This window comes from Colletotrichum truncatum (assembly GCF_014235925.2).
Source record: "Colletotrichum truncatum strain CMES1059 chromosome Unknown Contig_0005, whole genome shotgun sequence".
Classification (NCBI taxonomy): domain Eukaryota; kingdom Fungi; phylum Ascomycota; class Sordariomycetes; order Glomerellales; family Glomerellaceae; genus Colletotrichum; species Colletotrichum truncatum.
Genome location: NW_027222402.1, coordinates 2197213 through 2220253, shown reverse-complemented (window position 1 = coordinate 2220253; position 23041 = coordinate 2197213). Strand labels below are relative to the sequence as shown.

The 23041-nt window shown below is 51.6% G+C and overlaps 5 protein-coding genes across 5 annotated transcripts; 2 read left to right on the top strand and 3 right to left on the bottom strand.

Moving 5' to 3' along the window:
- Positions 1-1059: 1059 nt before the first annotated feature.
- On the bottom strand, positions 1060-2864 carry CTRU02_208677 (C6 zinc finger domain protein; the record flags this gene model as incomplete). The annotated part of the gene is made up of 4 exons (XM_036724906.1): positions 1060-1105; positions 1172-1370; positions 1502-2117; positions 2292-2864. The coding sequence occupies 4 exons, from the start codon at positions 2862-2864 to the stop codon at positions 1060-1062; spliced, it is 1434 nt and encodes a 477-aa protein (XP_036583538.1).
- A 783-nt stretch (positions 2865-3647) lies between these two features.
- CTRU02_208676 (uncharacterized protein) lies at positions 3648-3917 on the bottom strand (the record flags this gene model as incomplete). Its single annotated transcript, XM_070205122.1, has 1 exon — positions 3648-3917. One exon carries the CDS (start codon positions 3915-3917, stop codon positions 3648-3650), a length of 270 nt encoding a protein of 89 aa, XP_070061197.1.
- Positions 3918-11970: 8053 nt separating this feature from the next.
- Positions 11971-12117, bottom strand: CTRU02_208675 (uncharacterized protein; the record flags this gene model as incomplete). The annotated part of the gene is made up of 1 exon (XM_070205121.1): positions 11971-12117. One exon carries the CDS (start codon positions 12115-12117, stop codon positions 11971-11973), a length of 147 nt encoding a protein of 48 aa, XP_070061196.1.
- A 6804-nt stretch (positions 12118-18921) lies between these two features.
- CTRU02_208674 (Protein esc1) lies at positions 18922-20527 on the top strand (the record flags this gene model as incomplete). The annotated part of the gene is made up of 3 exons (XM_036724907.1): positions 18922-19036; positions 19103-20095; positions 20154-20527. The coding sequence occupies 3 exons, from the start codon at positions 18922-18924 to the stop codon at positions 20525-20527; spliced, it is 1482 nt and encodes a 493-aa protein (XP_036583539.1).
- Positions 20528-21745: 1218 nt separating this feature from the next.
- Positions 21746-22824, top strand: CTRU02_208673 (hlh transcription factor; the record flags this gene model as incomplete). The annotated part of the gene is made up of 3 exons (XM_036724908.1): positions 21746-21759; positions 21796-22176; positions 22272-22824. 3 exons carry the CDS (start codon positions 21746-21748, stop codon positions 22822-22824), a joined length of 948 nt encoding a protein of 315 aa, XP_036583540.1.
- Between the last annotated feature and the right edge of the window lie 217 nt (positions 22825-23041).

The window sequence follows — 23041 nt, the reverse complement described above, 5'->3', positions numbered from 1 at the left end:
ACGGTTTACCTCCCTTTCATAGCTTCTAGGCGGCTGTAGCAGTCGTCGCTTATTATGACCCTTCCCCAGTGATGGACACGCAGTATCCTTCCATGAGCCCTAGGAGAAATGTTTCCTCTAGGAATTATTGGCTTACAGGAGGGAAGTTAGCCATCGGCTACATTCAGTTGTGAGTACAAGCTTGAGGTAGTGCGTTGCTCTCACAACAACATTCTGCAAATAGAGAACCTCAACTGTCCCTTTGGAGCAAAAATTCGTCGCAATATAAAGAGTTATAAGAGCAGCGATGGCAGAAGGTTACGAATCAAGAAAGAATGGCGTTATTGGTACCACAACTCGAAGGTCATGTTAACATAGCAGTGAACTAACTTCACAAAACACGAAAAGAAAGCCCACCATGAAATTCGATGCGCCTGGTATGGTCATTTAAATATCAAATAGTCATGATTTATCCAGCTATATTCCTAAACCTCCTTAATATTGTCTCACCCATAAACCGTAAGAAAAAACAATCATCATGATGAACTGACTGTTCGAGACAGCGAAAAGTCTAAGACATCTTGTCTGCGGGGCTCTCTCTCAAATGGTATTATTGTCAGGGCTCTCTGGCCAAGACATAAATCAAATAGAATGTCAGCCGCAGCTGAAAGCCAAGTGCTCCCAGATCATAGTGCATGTAAGCCAACGGGGAAATTGCCCCACTCCGCTTCGTCGATAGATCCGCTGCGCTGTCAATTCAGCTTTCATCCATAGCGGATGACAGTTCCTCAACATAGGTTGGTGGTCAGAGTGCCCCAGAGCGAGAGAACCTGTTCAGACCAGCCTCGCAGCCCTCTTGTATCTGTAATTTACGTGTTACTGTAAGTTGAGAATGCGTGTCGCCGCCCAAGAACACATGCTCATTGTTGAACACCTTGTGTGGTGGACGTAGATTGCTCTCCAATCTTGGCAAAATGACGGATTCTCCGGAGACATACGTCGAGCGGTGAAACTTTAAACAGACTATCACCCGCTGGATGAGTGACGTGCTTCCCTGCCTGTGCTCAGGCGTCGTCCACCTCAAGCCTCCAGCATGAAATGCTTCGTCTCCTCGACACCGAAGTTTCTATTTAAGATTCCATCAGTACGCGTTCTACGCTCCTTATTTGCAGAAATGTAAATGTAGACTTACAGAGTGAGGAAAAGCCTTGCAAACTCATCCACATCAAGTGGCCTCGCCACCTTGGCAACTTCATTCACGAAGAAGCTGTTAATCATAAAGAGCGGCTTCTCGCGCCACGCTGAGAAGAAAGCCGGTGACGACTGAGCATCCCAGAGATGCTTCGAGAATGTCCACCGGTGCGGCGCCATCCAATTTGCTGGGTCGGGTTCTTTACAGCCATCTCCTGTTAGCATTCAATCTCTGGTCGATAACGTAAAAGGCGTGATGATCATAAGCCACAGAACAAGTGACGCACGCATTCAAAGGGAAGGGAGTGAAATGAAGAGGGAAAAAACTCACCAGCCTCACCAGCTGATTTTAAAATCTCAAACAGCGATGTGAACATATGCCCCATCAAGATCGTCCTCCTGACACTCTCATTGAAAACCCACACCTCCCACGACCTCGGCGGCCTCTGCCTCACCGCAAGGTCATCCAACAAATGCACGTCGTCGAGGTTATCTCTCAAGCCCTCCAATTCCTCTAGCCACCTCTTCAGCACGCCCATATCTCTCTCAGCCTGCGCCCGCAGTGCTATGTCTCCGTCAAAACATCTGATGGTCTGCAGCATCCACAGCGCCTGCGTTCGCGCAAGCTTGTCATGGCCCGACATGGCCGCCGATGCCGCCGCATCCTTGGAGCTCTTGAGCACCTCGGCTGCACCCTCGCAAATAGCGCGGATAGCCCAGCCCTTGTTGGTCTCGGTACGACCTGCATAGGCGGAGATGGCGGTATAGGCAGCCATGAGCGGCCGCGGCGTCCCCCGGGTATGGCGGTAGAGGTGACGGTGGAGGAAAGGGGTCTGCTTTGTCTGGGCAAATGTGACGTGCATCTTTGTACAGTAGTTTACCAGGAAGCCGATGCGCGAGTCGGGCTCGTGGATCTGCCATGGCTTGAAATCATCCTGCGACATACACTAAGTGTTTGGTCAGGAACGGTGAGGAGTAAAAGTATATGTGGATGAAAAGATATAAATCAAGTTGGAAGATGATGATTTATGGTAACAATCGTGGTTGAAGATGGGATGGGATGATGATAGAAACAAAATGAAGATGAGGGAGAGCTAATGAGAACAGACTCGATTTCTTACCAGCATATCATCCTTATCCATACCGCAACACACTGAGCCCATATATGGTACTTCAGGTACGATGGTTTTAGGTACCGTTGGGGGCTGCGGTGTCTCCCATAGCTGCATCTCTCCCCCCTGCACCGGGTCCGCATTCAAAAAGTCCATGACGGAGTTGAAGTCGAACGGCATGTTGGCGTCCAAGTTCAGGTTAATCGACGACGCCGTCGTAGTCGTTGCGTTGCTGTCGGTAGGCTCAGTCATGACCAAAGTTCCGTTAACAAATGTGGGCGATGCTGTCGAAGAGGTGCCGTCGAGTGTGTTGAAATCAAAAGGGTGTGGCGGCGAGATACCGTTATCCTCGAGGTCCATAGCTTGCAGCGGGTCGTCATGGCTATCGGCACTACTAGCAGTGGCAACGCCATTAGGAGGCAGGTTCTGGTACACGCAGGAGAAGTTCTTCTCAGCACAGCGGGTGCACCGCGGGGTCCGCTTGTCACAACGGCGCTTGCTCCGTACGCAGGCGTTGCAGCTCTTTTGCCGAGACTTGTCAGCGGAGTCCGGCTCACCCAGCTTGGGATCGATCGCGGACATGTTGCTTGAATTTTCCGCTCTTAGTGGAGATTTATACAGGAGCGTCAAAAAGAGTACGAGGTGAGGATGAACAATCAGTAATCGGTTTTGATGGGCTATGAGAGGAGGAAGTTGGAATGATGTTGGTGAGAAATGCCCGCCAAATTCACTCGATCGTAGAGGTTTTCTGTCTATCTGATCCGTCGTATCCAAGAAAAGGCAGGTCAGCTTACGCGGTTGGTGGTTTCATCGGTGGTCGAACTGGGCATTCGGTAGGATGGCGGAGTTGAAGGATTGGTCGGAAGGACCGGAGGTTGGAGGTTTAAACTCCGCTTACTAAAAACTCCGCTGACCGCGGCCCCACTCGGTCCTCAAACTCCGCAGTCACGGGTCGCCGAAACTCCGCCCGGCAATTGCAACACACGACCCCATGGGGAATGGGTGAAGCCGGCTCACTCTGAGATCGTCTATTTCCACTCAAGGGATCCCCTCCCATGAGTGTCAAACCCATTCAATATTCTGCTCAGTACATGGAATCGCCACCATTCCTTTCTCTCCACGAGGTTTTGACAGCCCAGGTCTCGACTCGCTCTCACAATTCCGTTTGCGGAAAATGTGACCCCGCAGCCCATGCAAAGAACACCAACATGCCCACGAGTGTGGCACGATGGCCCAGAGTCTGTTAACTCGGCGATGACGGAAAATGCGAGGTCGAGACCCTCACCGAGCCACCAACGTCAACCGATCAAAGAGCCCCCTTCCAAGACAGCTGAAAAACCATCACTCCACCAGTCGGCGAACTGATCACGCTTCCGTTACCATGTGGCCCTCTGATATCGCCCCGAATCCGAATGCAGCAGTGACATAACCAGGAATGAACCGTCCGTTTGCTTGACGTCGGCGACCACCATCACCGATACAAACCATGTCCTTCGACAAGAGGATATGCGAATACCCCGGCCCGAACATTGCCTCGTCCTGGCGATCCGAAGCTGCAATACCGTTTCCGGGGCATCGAACCAAACGGGCCTCGTCAAAGCCCCACGCTTTGAAAGTTGTGATTCCATAACCCATGTCTTCTTAGGAGCTCACGCCAAATACCCAATAATAGCCCACATCCATATCATTCCGAACCCGTTGAAGTTCGTCATAAGCTTGCCGCCACTCCAAGGTCTAGACTTGTTCCTCCAACCGAGCATGATTTTCTCTCTCGCCATTTACATTCAGGATTGCAATTACCGACGCACTGTCATACAGCTCGCCAATATACTCCCTGTGACACCGTCCATTTCCCCTTTTGTCGTCGTAGCCTAGGCTAAGGAGCCCTGTGTTCGGCGCCAGGTCATACCGTTCGCCTAAGCATACCCTTAACGACGTGCGTGACCGGCTTCATCGAGTACACTGACTATTATTAGCGGTACATACAACAAACGGATATGCATGTGTTCAATACTATTTTGTAGCCCTGTCTCTTAGCACTTGACGAAGAGGACTGAGAAAAACCGTGTTGAAGCTGAGCCGCCTGGTGAGTTCAAACAGACCAGTACCCGGCTTTCTCAGAAGAAGCGACCAAGGACATTTGACCATTGTAGTATCTATACCCTTGCAACACACAAACGTACCTTTCAAATATTGAATATCGGAAGCTGCCTCCCGCATGCGGCACCATCGCCGCCTCACAGCGCACGATTGGCGAGCTACGGAGGTTTTTCACCAAGGCAGCATCATGAAGTTTGGGGGAGGAAAGGGGACGGACCCAAGAGCATAGGCACTACCTTAGCTCCCGCATACTCGTGCGCCTGCCTCCTTTTTTTTTCCCGATCGCCCGGGGGTCCGCTCATCACATGTGCGAAGGGGGGGGGGGGGTTCAACGGGGTACGATGCTGTGCGATGGCAGGCTCGAAACCAAAGCCACCTCGCGGTAATAGCTGTGGAATCATCTATTGCCCAAAAAGGGGGGCTCGTGGCACGGTACCACCACCAGGGAAAGGGGACGAATGGAAGAGAAATCGACCATTCATCCGCTGGTCCATTCCACTGGGACAGCAGCCCAAACAAGCCGCCCATTGCAGGCATCCGTCAAGACACCCGCAACGTCCGATGGGATCGGGCTGTTGTGATCACTCAAAAGAGGGTTGTTCTCGGCATCTCTGTCCACCCCTCACGGACGCCGTCGATAGCCAGTGTGATGTTTTCTTCTTCGGACCCTTGAGACCCCATGCTAGGATCGCGCATAGGAAGGCTAGTCTAGTAAGGGGAGGGCCGGCAAAGGCTTGATTTTTTTACGGGCCCGGACCGAACGACGGCGGCATAGAGACGGCGGCGAAAGTAGGTCACCGCAGATTGGTGCCACATGTATTACTTTGTGGCTGAAACTGGTCAACGCACAGCCCAAAGGCCCTTAAAGGGCATATCTTTCAGTCTTCCTGATTGTAATCTCCCTTCTCCCCTCCCCCCCCTAAGCCTAGGGTGTTGACCACTGCGCCTTCCCTTCCTGTCACGTAAGAACCGCCCTCCCCACCAAAAGAAAATAAAAAAATCAAGGAGAATAGCCGAGGTTTGCGAGGGCTTCGTTACACGTTACTCGTTCAACCATACTGGCGGCACCGTGACACATGCTTTGAATCTGTTTTTCAAACAGATGGTGATTGGCTCCTGTATCCGATTCCGACACTCCCAGTAGTGACAAGGCACTTAGTTTCGGCACCATCCCAGAACGTCTTCTCCCTGGTTACCAGTGACTTGGTAAAAGGAAAATGCATCTGCCGTTCGATGTCAGCATTGCCAGCGAGCAGATGGGCGACGCAAGGGGCAAATGCCACGCACACCAAATGCGAGCACCCGGGAAAGCACAACGCCACGAGGTAAATTAGTTTGCTGCAAGCAGGTGGACGTCCACCGCTCAAATGTCTCAAATGTCTCAAACACCTTAAAAGGGTGGTGGTGGTGGTGGTGGTGGTGGTCTTGTTCGTATTTGGTAGGTGTGACTACTTTTTACACACATGGTTTTACTGATTCAGCAAAAGATATGGCCTGCCGGGGTACTATCTCTTACTAGGCCTAGTGATAGATCATAGATCACTTCGGCTTGTTCCAGCCTCTTCCACTAGAGGCCAAGCCGTCCACCTGAGTGCTAACAGATCGAAACTGAGACGGCGCCTTGATGGAGTAGTTGGAGCCTGTCTGTTGTCAAATCGGACAAAAGAAGGAAAAACGTGTCGCAGTTGGCCCATGCAGAAAGGCCGTAACGGCCTGCGATTAGCAGGTCGTCCATCCGTCCTCTCACAGAAGAAAGTTTCATTGGCGCCTTTTAACAGGACTAAGGCCGACAGAGTGCCGCACGAGCGCGCTAATGTGGGTTGGTGGTTCTCTCTGCGACCGAAAGGTGTGTTTTCTCACCCTAGATTGCTTCATGTGTACGCATGTCTAGATGGCTCGACTGTCTGCCCCAGGCATGGAAGTATTCACCATTTGAGGGGTACCATGCAATTACTTGAGACAGCCATAATGATTTGGAGCCCAACCGTCACCGAACCAGAAGAATGGGGGTACTTTTCCCAGCAGGAACAGGTTCATTTCTCTGATCTTGTCGCCTCCATTTCGTCAGTCGAGGTTAGCCGGAGCCAGTCGCAGTAAGCTTTGGAGCCTCCCATTGAGCGGGACGCCCGGATCTGTTGTTGCTCTGTGCTATATGCTTGGTCCAGGTGGAGAAGTTTCCCGGCGTCGATCATCGGTCCAAAGGCCCACAAACTGCGTGTGTCAGTAGTAACCTTTGTATTCGGCAAAGAAAAAATAAAAATAAAAAACAAGAGAAAAAAGGGGGAAAAAGAAAACGCCAGATGTTGCTGTTTTCCTGTCAACAGGGTCGCGGCCGAGATGGATCAAACAAGAAAAGGTTTTTCTAGACGACGTCAATTGGTCACGCACGCCTGATTCACGTGGGAAAAGAGTAAATACCACGCCGTGTTTTGGCCGTTTGACCATCATTGCTGTTTTTGACGCTGTATGAGACATGGCCTGAATGCCCACGAAGCTAAAAACCGTTGACGGCATGCTCGCGGCGGCCCAATCTCCCCCAAAGTATTGTGTTCTCCTACAGAAGGATGCTTTGCTGGGGTCCGGGGGTTTGCGATGCCAAGAAGTCGTCAATGGCGGAGTTAGCCCCGAAAACAAAGCGTCAGCTCTCAACCCAATGATGGTAGCCAGAACCCCGGCGCAGATGCCGTCTGAGGATCCATTGGGCGTGGTGTGTTGCATGTCGCATTGGGGTGAAAGGTTGAAGCCAAAACATGTATCGGTACATAAGGTAGCTATGTCGTCTGAACTTTGCGGGGCGGCCGTGCTGGGTACAAACAGGGCTGTTCCGTAGTTGTGGCGGACAAAGGCCCGAACACCCAAGTCTCGGATATGTTTGTCTGTCATATCAGCATTGGCAGCCATCTGTTAACTCTGTCGTTGACACCAGGGAAAGATGGTTATATCCATTCTTGACCACGCGCCTGCGACAGGACAAAGCCGTTTGGCGTCCCAGGTTTCTCCACCTGTCTTGGCCATTGCATTTCCTCGTGCTTGTTTGGACAGCCTGAAAGGCAGCAGCGTTCTTGACCAGGCCGCCATTAATCAATGGCTTGATGGTCTAGCCTCGGTGCAAGCCATCAACGCGACGCCATCGAGGCCATCACCGAAAACGGCACCTCTTCGTACCAAAGGTGCCTAGCCGCAAGTGTTCCAGCCGCCCCTTACTCGGGGCGAAACCTTGTTCCTCCGTCTTTGACTCAAAGCCCATGGCTCAAACGGTAGAAGTCGAATGCGGCTTTGAATTTTCTGAATGAATCATAAGCTGTCGAGGGAGTGGCCCGGACCCTGAGTGGCAGAGCCAGTGCGTGCCTCCAAGACTAGATCCCGTCAACCCCACGTCTCTGCCCAGAAGACGAACAGGTGAGCACTGCGCATGCTGGTGTGATGCTTTTGCTGCCTCTTTTTGCTGCCTTATCTTGCCTGCCGGTATGTTCGTTCCCAATGAAAAAAAGAAAAGAAAAAGTATAGCAAAGAACCTTCCGAGCAGCCACCATGAGCTAGAGGCAGTCAAGAGCAAAAAAAGTATCTGAGCTTGACTGTAGAATGCGAGGTTCATCCCTTAACGACAGAATCACTCGACTGCGTCACATTCGCTTTGACTTGCCTGCCATCCTTGGCGCTTGCAAAGCATCGCAGTCTTATGGGTACTGGACCTAGAACAGGAGACTCGGCAGCATCATGAAGAGAGTGGAGTGGAGCGGGGGAGTTGGTTGCACTGCACACGCAGCGGGAACAAACGGAGAAAAGAGTGGTATGGAGTGCAAAGAGAGAATGAGATGAGAAATGTTTCCATATTGGCCTAGGCCTTGTATGCGACGGCTGCTGGTGGCTACTTGCTGGTGCCTTCCCGTCCGTGTGTGAGTGTGTGTGTGTGTGTGTGTGTATGTTGTCTGTGTGTGTGTGTGTGTGTGTGTGTGTGTGTGTAAGACTGACTCCCTTGTAGTCGTCATCAAGATGTCGACAGCCTACGTCCCTGTTACTGACGGCAGGCGCATGTGCAACTTGGGTAATTGAAAACCTAGGAGATGCAACAGGGGTTACAGACCTAGAGCTTGATGGCGCCGCTGGCCCAGAAGTCTGTAGTCCGAAAAGTAACTGCTCAATCACCGTCTTGATTCTAAGCCTCATTACTGGGAAAGAAAGGACCCAATGGCACGCGTATGGCCTTTCTAACTCTCTCTGCTTTTTGGGTAATACCAAAATGCAGCTCCGATATTACCATCAGAGTTTCTTCTCGAGTCCGAGGCATGTTCCGAAGTTGGTCGCTAGACTTGCGACATTGGTTAGCCATGGACTAGCGGCAGATTTCTCTAATTCTGCTCTTTGATGTGGGCATGGTTATCTACTTTCCTTTCCTACGCGTGCTCAAGAGAGGTTGCTACAAAAAGCTGGTGTCATTCAACGCTACATTTTCTTTTCCACCAAAATTGTTGGGTGATGGCGTGTCACGTCGTCGTAGGCGGCATCGGTTCCGCCTAGAAAATGTCACTCATTCCAACACGGCGACTGGCTGTCACTCAGAGTTTGTGCTCCAGCGCGCTCACCTACCGTTGACCTGCTGTTAAAGGGATGAGATGAGGTCGCATGGTCAGCTACTGCACGGGCTACGTTGTGATTTGTTGATTTCAAGATGTCGTTTGGTTCCTGTCCGTGCGGCTACCGGCTAGACTCCCGGGTGCTCAGAGTCGACTAGGAACAACTGTCGGTAGTCTCTCGCGACCATAGCTACTTCATGTCGGCCTCTCTCGGGCTGACTGATTCCATGAAGGCTGTACAATACTCTCAGACTGTGTGGTGGTGACGATGATGATGTGAGTGAAACCGATATGACGAACACAGTACCATGTTGTTGTTGGCTTGTCAACTTTTGGTTGGCGTCGTGCGAAACTCGAAGCAACGTGCTACTATGGCGATCGCCCCCGATCGGTTACTCCCCCCCGCCGCCATAACAATTCAAAGTGGACGAAAACGGATCATAACCGACTAGTTGATCCTGTCTGGCGAGGTGCAGGGGTTCAGGGGCGGCTCTGTGTCGGCCAAATCCAGGATAAATATATTATGTGAGCATGGCGTTGCACCCCCATCTGAAATCACCCATGGGCAACCCTAGCTGAGGCAGTGGCCACGACTCGCAACACTTCCTGTCAAGGGGGTTGACGGCATGGGGTTTGCCAGCATCTAACAAAGGAGGCCACATGTCCGAACTTCACAAGTAGTAAGATAGTACATAGTAGTAGTAATAATAGCTGTAGTAGTAGTAGACGGAGGCAGCGGCCACCTGTTGTATTCGAATTGCGGGGGATCTCACTTCACAGTACCCTCCCATTGGGGTGAGGCGAAGAGACTTTGAGGGGTCCAGGACATAAGAGGGTTTGTTGATATTGAAGAATTTCACATGGCCATGGCACCCCCTTATAATCTGGTGTCCAATTTTGAGCCTATTTAAGGTCGGCATCACCGTCGCATTGCTCCATGTTACAGGGGCTGGGGCAATATGACCAACTAACGCCAGTTACGCCAGTTGCGCCAGTTGGCTTGTGTAGGAACTTGCTCCGTCACGGCACAAGTATTCAGCGACTCCGCCTCCCTTTTACCTTTTTTTTTTCACCTTCTTCTTCTTCTATTTTCCCCTTTTTGTGTGGTGGAATTATTATGTAGTATTTCCTACCTATTCAAGCTTGGTGGACGAGCCCAGAGGAGCACAATGACCGGGAGCCAGGGGGTGAAATAGCTTGACTCTGTTATTGCCCCGAAAATGGCCAGCGTCTTTACGTCGTGTGTGGGTGGAGTGTGCAGATGCACCTGTGAGAAGAATACCCATTCGAAGCTGGCAGGCACCCAACCCGCTAGCCCGTAGTGGACGGCAGCGAAGATCCTACACTGGCAGGTGGGAGAAACGTGGCACACAAATCTGAGGAACCGATAGGTCGTCACACAAGTAGCCTTTTCCCACCAACCCAGAGGCCAGACCCCCGCACACTTCCGCGAAAATCCATCTTCGAATGCCTCCGCGTCTGCTGGTACTTTGTACTTAGTACATTTTATGTACAAACACTCTGTGATATGTGTGTCGCAGTTATGTGTGCACACATGTACAGGTTATTGTTTTTATTATGAAAAAAAAAAAAAAAAAGTCATGTATTCGTCAATGGCTGCATTGGCCAGCACATGATGCAGTGATGGACTTGTGTGTCTTGTTCTTGAGCGGCTAGCTTGTCTCGTTTTCTGTCCAAGTCGAGAGAATCCGATGAGTATGTCTAGGAAATAGCACCGCCGGATTCTTCTTGGTGCACATCCACGTGGGACAACTAAGCGCAATCCACTTTTTTGCGTTTAATGATGATGTGCAAGGTGCCGCATCCTGGAGTTGGTGGGTGGCAGGGAGGGGGTGCGTCGTCTGTCGTGCCGTGCAAATGAGAGAGGTATGTTAATGAAGCATGGACTGCCGAAGACGGCATAGCGCGAACGAATATTCTATCATTATTATTGTAATTCTCGGTTTTTTTTTTTTTTTTTGGTTTTTTTTTTTAACAACTCAGCTTGGTCTTTTTTTTTTTTTTTTTTTTTTTTTTTTTTTTTTTCGTATGCTGGACTGCGGGAATGTAACTTGAGGTTTTCCCCTTCAAGACCCTGGTGAATCATTCCCATTCATTGATGGCTTCAATGCCTCTAGCCTCAATAGAAAGCATGGCTGTTTGACAGATGGGATACAACAGCTTAGGCGGAAAAGGTTCGCTAATCGTTACTGGGAGTACTCCAAACGACTGGTGAAGGCTTTCTGGGGTCTTGACTCGACTACCACTCTGATTTGTTGCACCCTTCTGCTAGGAGAAGGGTATGGAGTAGAGACAGCCAGGAGCAAGCCTTTGTCGCGCGCAGGTAGCGCTAGGACTCCAGGTCTGTGTCCTTATTGTGGCTAAAAAGGAAGTGGCTTTCATTATTATCAATGTGCGAACAACGTGATCCATATTTTGTGGTGCCCGTAACCTGACGCGCTCTAGCAGTACTAATGTACGGTTCTCAGCCGTCAATCTTAGCCAAGTTGTCTTTGCTAGTTCATACGAAGTGGACTTGCCTCCTTTCCCTTCCGTCTGGACGGTTGATAAAGTTAGCAGCCACCATCACAATTCGGCCTCGCCACGCTCGCCTAGATATGGTGCAATTGTTGCGTATTTGAACAGCAAAATATTGATTACCTCCGAGTCAGTCGAGATGTGAGCATTTGCAGCGAGGAGCTAAGGGAGAGAGGAGGCATCGAAAGTCATGCCATGGCCATGAGGTTGTCACATAGAGTGCCTGGGGGAATTCTAATAGATAGTGTCTGGGAGCTTCGCTCAACGGGTTTGGCCGTCTTGCATTGGCTTCTTGGCTGCATTGACGTGCGGCGGTTATTGCTAGCCACGCGAATGGAAACATAGTTGCTGTCGTGTGTCGATTTAGCCCGAGAGGTTTCATATCGGAGATAGTCAAATGTTAGATCGGCGTAACTGTGACAAGAGCAACCATGATGTGGTATGCCTTTCCGCCATATCTAGCAGCCTGTCTGCTTTCAAACATCCTTTACCAGCATAGCAGGGCCCTTGCCAGTAGTGATGTGGGGGGTTCCGAGAGCATTGGTATCCGCAACCCTCAGCCATCTGAAGACGGGGAAAGGCGGTGGGCGTTGTGCGTCCTGTGTAGGAACCATGCACTGCATCGGTGACTTTTGTCATGGTTCGGGCGAGGGAGAGAGCCTGCGCGGATATGCCCCCTTGGATAAGGTGGCCCTGTTCCACGCATCCTTTGACGGGGAAACTAACAGAGAAACAAGGAGGTTCCCATACAAATGAATGATATGTCGGCGAGCACGCAACAACAATCCTAGGCCTGCATATAAAAAAAACACGGTGAGGCGCATCCAGGCGGCAATACCGAGATGGAGATTCGTCAGCGAATAGGCAAGCCCCGGGGCTGTTATGTATATTCGTTTTTGGAGGACTGTCGATCACTTCATTTCTTTTTTTTCTTCTTGACCGTAGTTGTCCGAGTCAGTGTGATGAGGGGGTTGTAAGAGAAGAAATCCAAGCATTTCCGGCAAGTTGGCTGGCTGCATGTTCAGCAACGTGGCTGTCGGACGATCATGTGCGCAGGCAAAGCAGATGCCCGTGGGTATTGAATATTGGACCGATTTTGGGTGCCGGATTGACGTCGCCAGTGATGGTACAAGACCGAATCCGTTCTCAATTATGATCAAGAAGGCGACAGGGCGACTGCCGAGAGCAAGAGTGCGGCAGGGAGGGAAAGAAGCAATGATCGACCGCAAAAGTCTCCGCACAGGAAGGGCAAATGGGGGCGAGGTTGTTGCATTATGTGGACATAGCGGAGGTTCAACACAATACTAGTACGCAGTTTTTTAATCAGTGATCAGATAGAAGGCGGTCTTCCATATCCGTATATGATGAAGAAATAAACAGTTCGAGAGCAGATTTGGTTCTTCCTGGGCACCCGATGCTTGCAATGTGGTGTAAAGCCGCCTCAGCAGACAGGCGGCATCGGAACTTGAAGATTGAGATTCGGTGCCTAGTTCATAGAAAAGGCGCAAATGATGCATGTAGCAGGCCCGTAGGGTAATCGATACCAACCTCACGTGGTTGTCGGGAGATCGCACATTGCAGGAGAAGCGGAAGGGAAATCTCGCTGGGCTGACTGAAGTGGGCCGTTAGACTGGAGGAGGAGAGAACTGGGCCCAAAAAAGTTCATCAGAAAAATACAGAGAAAATGGGATAGGATTGGTAGAGTAGTAAGTGGTAGGTGCAGCAAATGTACTACGTAGTATCACGTTGTATTGGGAAACCCACTCATAAGCTCCCAATTCCAGCGACGTGCAGACAGGGCTGCTCTTGCAGCCATAGAGTGACCAAACGGTACTTACTCTACGGAGGACGTGCCGGTCACCCTGTCCTTGCGCCGTACCGTGCTGAGCTCTCTACCTGTGCCTGCTCCCCTCCCTGTTCTATCCACACGTTCGCCCTGCACATAGCCCGAGGTGCGATGGGTACGCAACTTGCAGCAGACAGCAACACGTGTGTGGACTGGAGGTAACGTAGTCGCACCCACATCAGTTGCTGCCGACTCGAGGTCAATCACTGCGAATTCATTCCCATGCTCATTCTTAGTTGCTCCCTGATATGCTGATCACGACACCATTTCCATATAGTCAAAAAAAAAAAAAAAACAAGAGAAAAGCTAGCGATAAAAATAAAATAAAAAACAACACCCCTCATGAAGCTCCACATGAGTTTGACTTTTTGAGTTCGCATAAGTCATTTATTTGGGGTTGTTGCGGATATGAGGCAGAAAGAGAGACCAAATGAGGCAAAAACACACACACACACACACACACACACACACACACACAAGAAGTAAGAAAAGTTGAGAAGAAAAAGCTTCCCCCACTTGGCACGAGGTTCCCTTGTCAGTGCCTGGCAGCTAGCGCCATCCTCAAAGCACACACACCAGGGACCGCCCCCCTTCTGGCAGCAACAGGCCCCTTGAGTCCGGCCACTGAGGCGCGCGGGATTTCACCACTTCCGGTCGAACGGTTGGTCCTTGGACCATGCCTGAATGAATGGCGAGCCAGCCGGACGTTCCAGACGGTGTAATCAGGGTGTGTTTGGTTGTCACTTTGCCTTGAGCCAGCATACACGCAGGCAAATGATGGCGTGCTTCAGCTTGAGACTGCAAATAAGCCCGAGATGACGAGTGTTTTCATCTTTTAGGGGAGGGGGAGGGGGAGGGGGAGGGGGAACAGGTGCCCAAAGAAAGTTGTCTTGCAGAACACAGACCAAGCACCAAGCATGGACGAAGTATCCGCACCGTAGGAAAAGTACTTGTTATTTGGAGGGAGTGAACCAACGTGGGGTTACTGCTTATTGTCTTGCATGCCACGCCGGAAAACTAACGCTAACAACAACAAAGTGCCTCTCTTGTTTTGTGAAACAAAATACATCAACTGTGGAAGGCGCAGTCCGGACACCCCAACCTTCTGTCCCAAGGAGGGAGAACCGGTACTTTCCGTTTCTTGGACGAAACGGCAGGAACACATCTGTTGTCAATTTTCTGTCAACACAAGATATTCAACGCTGTGCCCGCCGTAAATCACAAGCATATTCTTCGCGTGTAGAGACCAAGCAGGGCCGTATTTCTTCTCTTTATGCAAAAGCCACGTTTGCCGCCGTCACACGTTCAGCACCTAACCTGTCCACCGTCCGATACTCTTCATTACGACGGACCTGGGTTGACTTCGTCCTCACTATCATGGCCATACGCCCAGCGGCGAGTTGTTTGAATCTGAAGGCCTTGGGACCCAACTAGCTACTAAGGAACGCCGAGCTCAAATTCAAAGCGATCCGAAGCATGCTACCTGCCGTACCGGGTCGGGTCAACAGCTCCACCTACTGGTTGTTTTCATTGAAGACTATCCTGATTCCGTCTCACAACCCTCACCGACCTAAAGGATCAGCTAGACAATTAGTTGGCAGATACACAATCTTCGGCATGGGATCTTCGCAGACACTGTACGCATGGAATGCACATGGGACCGATCAGCTTAATCCAGCCGCTTGGATTATCGCTACGGCCTGGCGGGATGGATTCGTCACCCACAAAGATTGGACCTGCTCTACCACCCCCTCTATCTTTGTTCGTCATATCATCACACACAGCGTATACTAGCGCTACGTACAGCGTGTATGGTATTATAGCGCACACACACACACACATAGAGAACCACCTCCTCAAATCGCAAACGGTGCCGCTCCCAGCCGCTCCCCCGCCCCACCACCTTAACACCTGACGCTACGGCACAGGAATCTATGCTTGCACAATAAAGTAATTTGTATGCATGCCCTACGGGGAACACCCATTCATCCAGTCCCCATATGCTTGCTCGTGGCTTTGGTTCTGCCCGCCCAATGCTAGTCGGGTTCCTGCTAGGATGACGAGAAAAGCCATCCTTTTCCGTCTGGTCCCCCGTCGTGGTGAGCTCGTTCTTTTGGTTGCCAGCCCTGTTCTCCTAACCCGATCCCGTCCTTCGGTGAGGATAGGGGCTCATTGTTAGAGGGATCCTGGGCTTCAGAGTTTTTTTTTTTTTTTTTTTTTTTTATATTGACTTCACAAAGCACAAGCAGCCATCAGCGCACCCTCCCAGGTCATCCTCCACCTCCCTGATATGGCCAAACCACCCTAATCCTCATTCTGTCCACAATTACAATAGCGGCTAGAAACATCGCACGGCACAATCGCTGGACAACAGGGCATGCATACACTGACAAACTACACAACGTACTTGGAGGCTTCCGGCTGCGACGATGAAAATGGCCATGTTTTATTTTGTTATTAGCAGTGCATGGTTCACACTACGGAACTAGCTCACAACATGTAATACAGGCGTCAAAAGGTACGGAGTCCAAGCCTATATTAAAAGTCTACTTGGAGGGAGATGCGGCATTTGAAGCGCCTGGGTGGCCTCGGCTCTTGCTAATACTGCTGGAATTCTCGGCCGGCTCAAAGACCGCTGTTGCACCTTCTTCGGCATAGATGGAGGCCAAAAACGAAAATCACGGCTTATCCGTATCTGTCCTGTGTCTGGTACGGATATTTAGCGATCATGCTCCGGCTGCAAATAACATGACCCGAATCATGCTGGTCTGGTTCAGGTACCGGACGTGAACAACGAGAGTGACGCCTACTAGTATACGGGCGCTGATCTCATAGTTGCAGGCATCAGACATGATCGGACCGGCTTTCTTCTCTCTCTTCATCGGACTGTCTTGCAGTCATGGCTCGGCCAGCTTCCTTCTGACCTCCGCCAGTTCGCAAGCCCCGATGATAGTGGGTGGCATTTGATGTCGATGAATTGTGAGACGGAACATGAAAACAGCGAGCCCGTCATTGAATTCCAACAACGTCTTCATTCCTTTTGCTGCTGGGCGCCTCTTTTACGCTGCCCGAGACCTGTTTTTGGGGCGACCTGGCCGGGCCAACATACCAACCTGGCCTGGTCTATCCCAACCTGGCATGGCATGGTATGGTGTTGCAGTTTTCACGGCCAAATCTACAGTTTAGGACACAATTTGCGGTTGGTGCCCTCCCGATGCCGTCACAATGCCATGCTCTTATACCGCATGGGGCTCATCCTGCTAATGCAGATAATCCAGGGCATCTGCTGCCACGCTTGTTGCCATGCCTGAGCAGTAGCAGGATCTCGAAGACTCGTGCTAAATTACAAGGATGCATAAAGAAACCCGAAATAATGAACAAAACAAGCCAACAGGACCTGACGGCGCACGGTTAGAGAGATCGACAGCGTCTCGGATATCTGTATCGGATGCATAGACGGTTGCTCGCCTTTTTTTCTCACAACAGTATATAGATACACAGACGTAATTCTCACAAATAAACACACACACATACACACATGCTTAACGCGCCAACCGTAGGCCTACCACTACTACGGCTACTCTTACCACGACATTTATGGCACGAGCGCACACACAACTAGTTACAAGCAAAACCCTTGTCAAGGGTGCCACACGACAAGCAGATGCTCGATGCATGTGAGGGCCACGGCCCCACTCATATCGGGGAGGTCTCCTTGAGCTTCCCAGCATGGTTTGGGCCACCCACGAGGCTTGCGTATCGATACCTGTGCGAGACCAGGCCCCTTCTGGACGCCATCTGGGCGCAGGGGACAGGGATCTTTGTGCTTTGTGCAAGACAAACGTGCTAAGTATACACTACCACTCAAGCCGGGAAATAAGAAACGTGAACAGCGCCCATGCGTGCCCAAAAAAAACCCCCGAGTAGGCTTCGGCGGTCCCGCTATTTGCGCCCATGACGCTGCCACATCGCAGAGAATGACAAGGTGATGGGTCAAGAATTTTAGTACGGACGCAAAAGTTAGGCCGAGTCGAGTATACCTGAGAAGGAAGTACTTTTCTCGCCTAGCTGTCGATACTGACGCCAGACCCCTCTCCCCCATGCCCCATACCGTGTGTGCTCGAAGGCGTGGGCTAGACAGGGGGGGAGTGGACTGGCAGCGGCACCCCAAAAATGCACGGTTACAGGCACTCGATCGGGCCACTCCTGCGCTACATTCAAGGTACCAGCCCGAGGCGCCTTGTCAGTGGTAGCGCAGCGCTACACTGCCTGCTTGCTGCCTTACGATCTTTACCTTAATTCTTGGGAGGGTTGAGTGAGAAGGATATGGCAGTAGTCATGGTGATTGTGTTTGGGGAGGGACAAATGGATGAAAGGGAAGAGGGGAAGAGTGAGAGAGAGATGGGTGATGGGGTGGAAATTGGTGATGACGGGTAACATCACTCAGTGGCAGTATCATCAGCAGTGGCTTAGAGAGAATGTACTACATAGTGTGTACCTTCACAAAGGCAATGGATCTTTACTTTCCCCTCTTCCCCATTGCCCTGGCAGGCATTCTCTCTTGTGCTGGAAAGCCAAAGCTAGGGCCACTTAGTGTTCAAGTTGCAGTGTACGGAAACCTGCCTATCCCGCTGCACTTTGTATTTTTATTTTTACCGCCCTCTAATTTTTTCTCTGGAGCGCCTGCTCTCCCCTCTCTTGATGCTTTGCCCCTCTAAAAGAGGAAGTGAGTGGGAAGGTACAACCATACCTAGGTTGGCAGGCTGAGTTCCCAGTAACTTTACCCTCACTCCCCCCTACCACCCCCCCTGGTCCCAAGAAACCCTGTGTGTCTTGCCCTGTCCTTGGCTTGAACTGTGCAATGGTGCCTCCCCCCAGTACACTGACGGTACGAAGGCCGCCGCCGCCTCTGTCTCTGTCTCGCTTTTTTCTATGGTCAAATTCTGGCTCTGGCTCTGCGCCTGCGTCTGCGTCTGCGTCTGGCTCTCCTGCTCAGGCCAAGTCATCCTAGCGCTGCCGCTTGTTTAATTCCATCTTATCCCCTCCACCCCCAGCTCTTCCCAGTCTTGAAACCGACTGCCTCGAGCCCGTCTTTCTCCTCTATTCGCCCACGCCGACCTAAGGACTTCGCTAGACCTCTCCTCCTTGTTTCCTCCGTCCAATTTGACCTCCTCACCTTTCACCGTCATCCTTCACAAACTCACCCTCAATCCTCGCCCTCGCCCTCGTCCTCGACCGCCTTTTCCAATAATTACCTCCAATACCACACGCTCTTTAACCCCTCCACCTTCTACGAACCGAACAGCCTGCGATTATTAGACGCCTGTTTTTTTTTCTTCTTGAGAGAGGCTTGCACGTGTTCGCATGTTCAGCGCAATCGTGTCCCGGGCAATCTGATTGTTCGCAACCGGGTCTGCTGAATATCCCCTCCCAATTAAACTCTTCCGCCTTTCTCCCCGGAATTCTACGCCGTCCTTGTTCGAAAAGCCGTCGACAGAATTTCAGAGCCTTATTCCTCGTCGCGTGTGATTGTCATTACACCCACCGCTCATTCCTCCCTAAATCTTTGTCGACACGCATCATGGAGACTCAGCGGCCTGTTTCCCAGAAGTTGCCTGCAGGGTTGGCAGGGGTGTTGAACCCGGACGAAAACCGTGATTCGGCCTACTTCTCCAGTACAGATGCTTCGAGCAAGCGTATGTTGACTGCGGAGTCACTGAAAGGTGGTGTGACGACCATTTAGCTAACTCACTCATCCACAGACAACTCTGCCGCCTCTTGTGTGGGTAACGTCCTTAGTCCTACCGGCTCAGGATACCAGTCCTCCTTGGCCGACAAAACGCCCTCGCCTGTGACTGCGAATCTTGTTCCCCAACCGCTAGTCTCGCCCGCCCAAAGCAACATGAGCGTCGCCTCAATGGTCTCGCCGACGACACCTGGCAGTGCGGACCCCCGCCGATTCGACCGTCCAACTTCCTTGGAATCGGGCCAGCAACTGACCGCTCACGACCATATGGGTCTTGGATCGCGAAGAGAAAGTGTCGACAGCAGGATAAATCAGGGTTTTCACGAGATGAGGCTGGGCGGCAATTCTCCCTACGCAAGCCATAACCAATCTACAGCGTCTATACAAAATACCCTCAACCAGCAACGGAACCCACGTCCCGGTCTGGATAATCTATCGGTACACCGCATCTCCAACGGCTATCAGCCAAGTAATGACAGAAATCCTGACCCTAATCCCAAGATCATTCGAACCGCCCCCGCCATTACTGGCCCCGCGACAAGTAACATTGCTCGGGCCGCCGAGCCGACTAAGGGTCAAGCCTGGGCCTTTCCAGAGGAGGAGATTCAGCGGATTGGCCCCCATGACGCCTATCTCGACTCAAGGCGTAGCAGCATTGCCGAGTCTATGGCCAGCAGCCAATTTACCACCGAATCGAGACTGCCTCCCGGCCAGAGGCGTTTGGACGAGCCTGCCGACTACAGCAACCGCCTTTCAAGCACATCATCCGACTTTCCTCCCGTACACCATCACTCGTTGCAACATAAGCAAATAGGCGATCTTCGCGACGATGACGCTGCGTCACGAACTGGTTCCCAACCTTACAGCCGCACGCCCGAGCTGCGTAAGAGCCACAAGTTGGCGGAGCGGAAGAGAAGGACGGAGATGAAGGAACTTTTTGACCAATTGCGGGATTTGATGCCCCAAGAACGGGGCTCCAAAGCCTCCAAGTGGGAAATTCTCACAAAGGGTAAGTTAAGTTGAGTATGTCTGTCTCGTTGCAATGCCTCTGACCCATGCCTTTGTAGCGATTTCCGAGCATCAGCGAATGTCAGAAGTCATTCGCATTGTGCAACAGCAAAATACGACAGTGGTCCAGGAAAACGACGGGTTGCGGCAAGACAATCATAATTTGCGCGTTGACATTCAACGCCTTCAAAACGAGTTGCACAATCTGCGACTACAACAGCCGCCAACGGCCCAGGGTCCTCCCCAAACACAACAAGTAGCGCCACCGCCTCCGCCACAGGCCTCTTACCAGACTAACCCCTACGCCAACCGACGCGAGTTACCGCCTATCAGAGGCTTAAACGGAGCGATCCCCAACGGCCCCGACTCAATGACTGGTGTTCAATATGAAGCACCTAGGATTAATGGATACCGCCCTGCCGAGAGATACTAGAGCTGGCGGTGAGAAAAGAGACATGAGTGCCAGCCAGACTTGCTGTGCTTTGGCCCGCTCCTTCATAATGGTCTCTGCTACCTGCGAAGGCGTAAGCCGCACCAGTCACCCTCGATTCTGGCACGCATTAGACGAACCGACGATTACCGAATTGGTCTAAACTCACCAAAAGGCTTTGTCTTCACATCTTATCCCGCAACCTTTCACCAACAGGTTTGCGTGTTCTATTACAGTTATGTACCTTTTCTGGGGAATGCTCCTCGTCTCGGAACACCTTCTAGAGACTTGTTTCTTTTTGTTTGCCTCTTGTTGAGAGTGTCCACACCAGCTATACGCCAACGGCTCGCATTCAGTTGGACCGAGCCTCCAGTATGATACGGGCCGCGAGGTACGGCCCGATACCCTCGCCTTTTGCCGATGGATAAAAAAAAAATCAGACGGCGTCTTTTTCTTTTTCTTGTTATTGGTATTTTCTTGTATGTTTGGGATTGCAAACATTGACACGGGGTTATGGGCGGGTTCGGTGTGAAGAGTCCGGTGTGTATATACCCACGCGTTGGTCCTTGGGAAAGCAATGTAAGCTTTGGTCACCAGACATGGTCCATCGCTTTGCGTCGGGAAGAAAAACAAAAGTTATGGGGGGGGGAACCATGGGGACAGGTTCGATGATTTGATGTTTAAATGGATTTCAAACAGTCTGGACCGGCCACAACGGAGGACAGACCGGTGATGGTCGAGTGTGTACCCCTCAGAGACGAGCTTGGGCCTCTCTCTCTCTCTGTCTCTCTCTCTGAAAGCAAGTAGTCTTTTGAGCTACGAGTCATAATCACCTAGATGAATCCAAGACCATTGAGTCGAGCATATACATACAGGATAAATGTGAAGACAGGGTTTTTAATATGGAGTGAAGAAAAACTGCTGATGACTGGTCGAGACTCTGCCGACAGGGATGGCCAGGTGGCGGCTCCGGATACCCACTCAGAGTTGCTGCGCTAACGCCTAAATAAGCTTAGTGTATCTGTGACCTGAAGACCCTCGTCACAATCATCCAAAATTTCTGTCCGAAGCTCATTCGGCGGTTTTTCCATCTGCTCACTTTCGCCATCATCAACCCTTTCTCCTTTCCACCCCCTTCATCAACCCATCAGTCTTCAGGATGTAAGTTTGTCCGGTATTCTTTGTATTGATATGTGTATCAAAGAAGGAAGAAAGGAAATCATGGTCTTAACAAAGTAAAATTGGAGCTAATTGAAACCTCTTAACCGTAGGCACTCCCTCCGTCGCGCGGCCACCCGCGCCAGCTTGGCAAGCGCCATCTCTACCGCTACCACTGCCGCGCCCAAGACGCAACCCATCACCTTCGCCCTGCGCTCCGCCAACGTCGGGCGATGCTTCTCAGCCGCCGCGACGAGGGCCTTCTCTCGCTCTGTCGTTCTGCGCGATGAGCAGCAGCAGACCCAGCGGCCACAGCAGCCCCAAGAGGGAGAGGCTCCCGCTGCCTCGGAGCAGCAATCGGTCGAGGTGCCCCCGCCGAGCCAGTTCTGTATCTTCGTCCAGAACTACCCCTTCAACGTCCCTCGCGATGACCTTGCCGAGGCATTCTCCAAGTTTGGTGAGGTTGTCCATATTGACATGCCCCCGAGAAAGACGTAAGTTCCCCGATTTCATCTCCCAGCACCGACGCTATCTATACGCGATTTGAATGAGGAGCAGGCTGTGTTAACATGATCTTGAACCACACCAGTTTCTGCTTCGTCTACTACAAGCACGCCGACTCAGTCTCTCAGGCCATAGAGAACGTCGACGGGACCTTCTGGCACGGACGCCGCATCGCCGTGAAGGAGAGCACGCCCAAGTCCCGGATATATACGCCGAACCAGCGCCGTGACAGCCGCAACCGCACCGGCTCCACCGCGCGCGCCAACTCTAAGGCGTACGACGGCCCGCCGACGAACACAATCTTCGTCGGCAACCTCTCCTTCGACGCCACAGATGTCGACCTCAACCAGCTCTTTAGCATCCTGAAGGACGTCAAGGACGTCCGTGTGGCCGTTGACAAGTCTACCGGCTGGCCTCGCGGCTTCGCACATGCCGAGTTCCATTCCCCGGAGGCGGCGCAGGCCGGCATTGATGCCCTGCAGGGCCAGAGCCTTCGCGGCCGCCAAGTCAAGGTCCAGTTCGCACCCGAGATGAGGAACAGGCGTCCTCGCGGGCAGGATACCCAGCAGGAGGTCGAGGCTGCTGCTGTGCAGGAACAGGAGCAGAAGAAGAACCAGACCATGGACTGGAACGCGTAAATGAGGACGCGATGTGGGTTTCTCTCGCATACATCACCAATGATTCTCGAGAGGACAACGTGTATAACATGATTTACTCGGACATATTTGTCTTGGATGTGTAGGATTATTCATATCGCGCGGAAGGAGGGGCGGTGGCTCTTTACGTGGGAGCGCCATGAACAGAAGGAAGCATTAACAGTCGATGTCTAGCCCGATGCTTCAGTGAGGGGAGGAG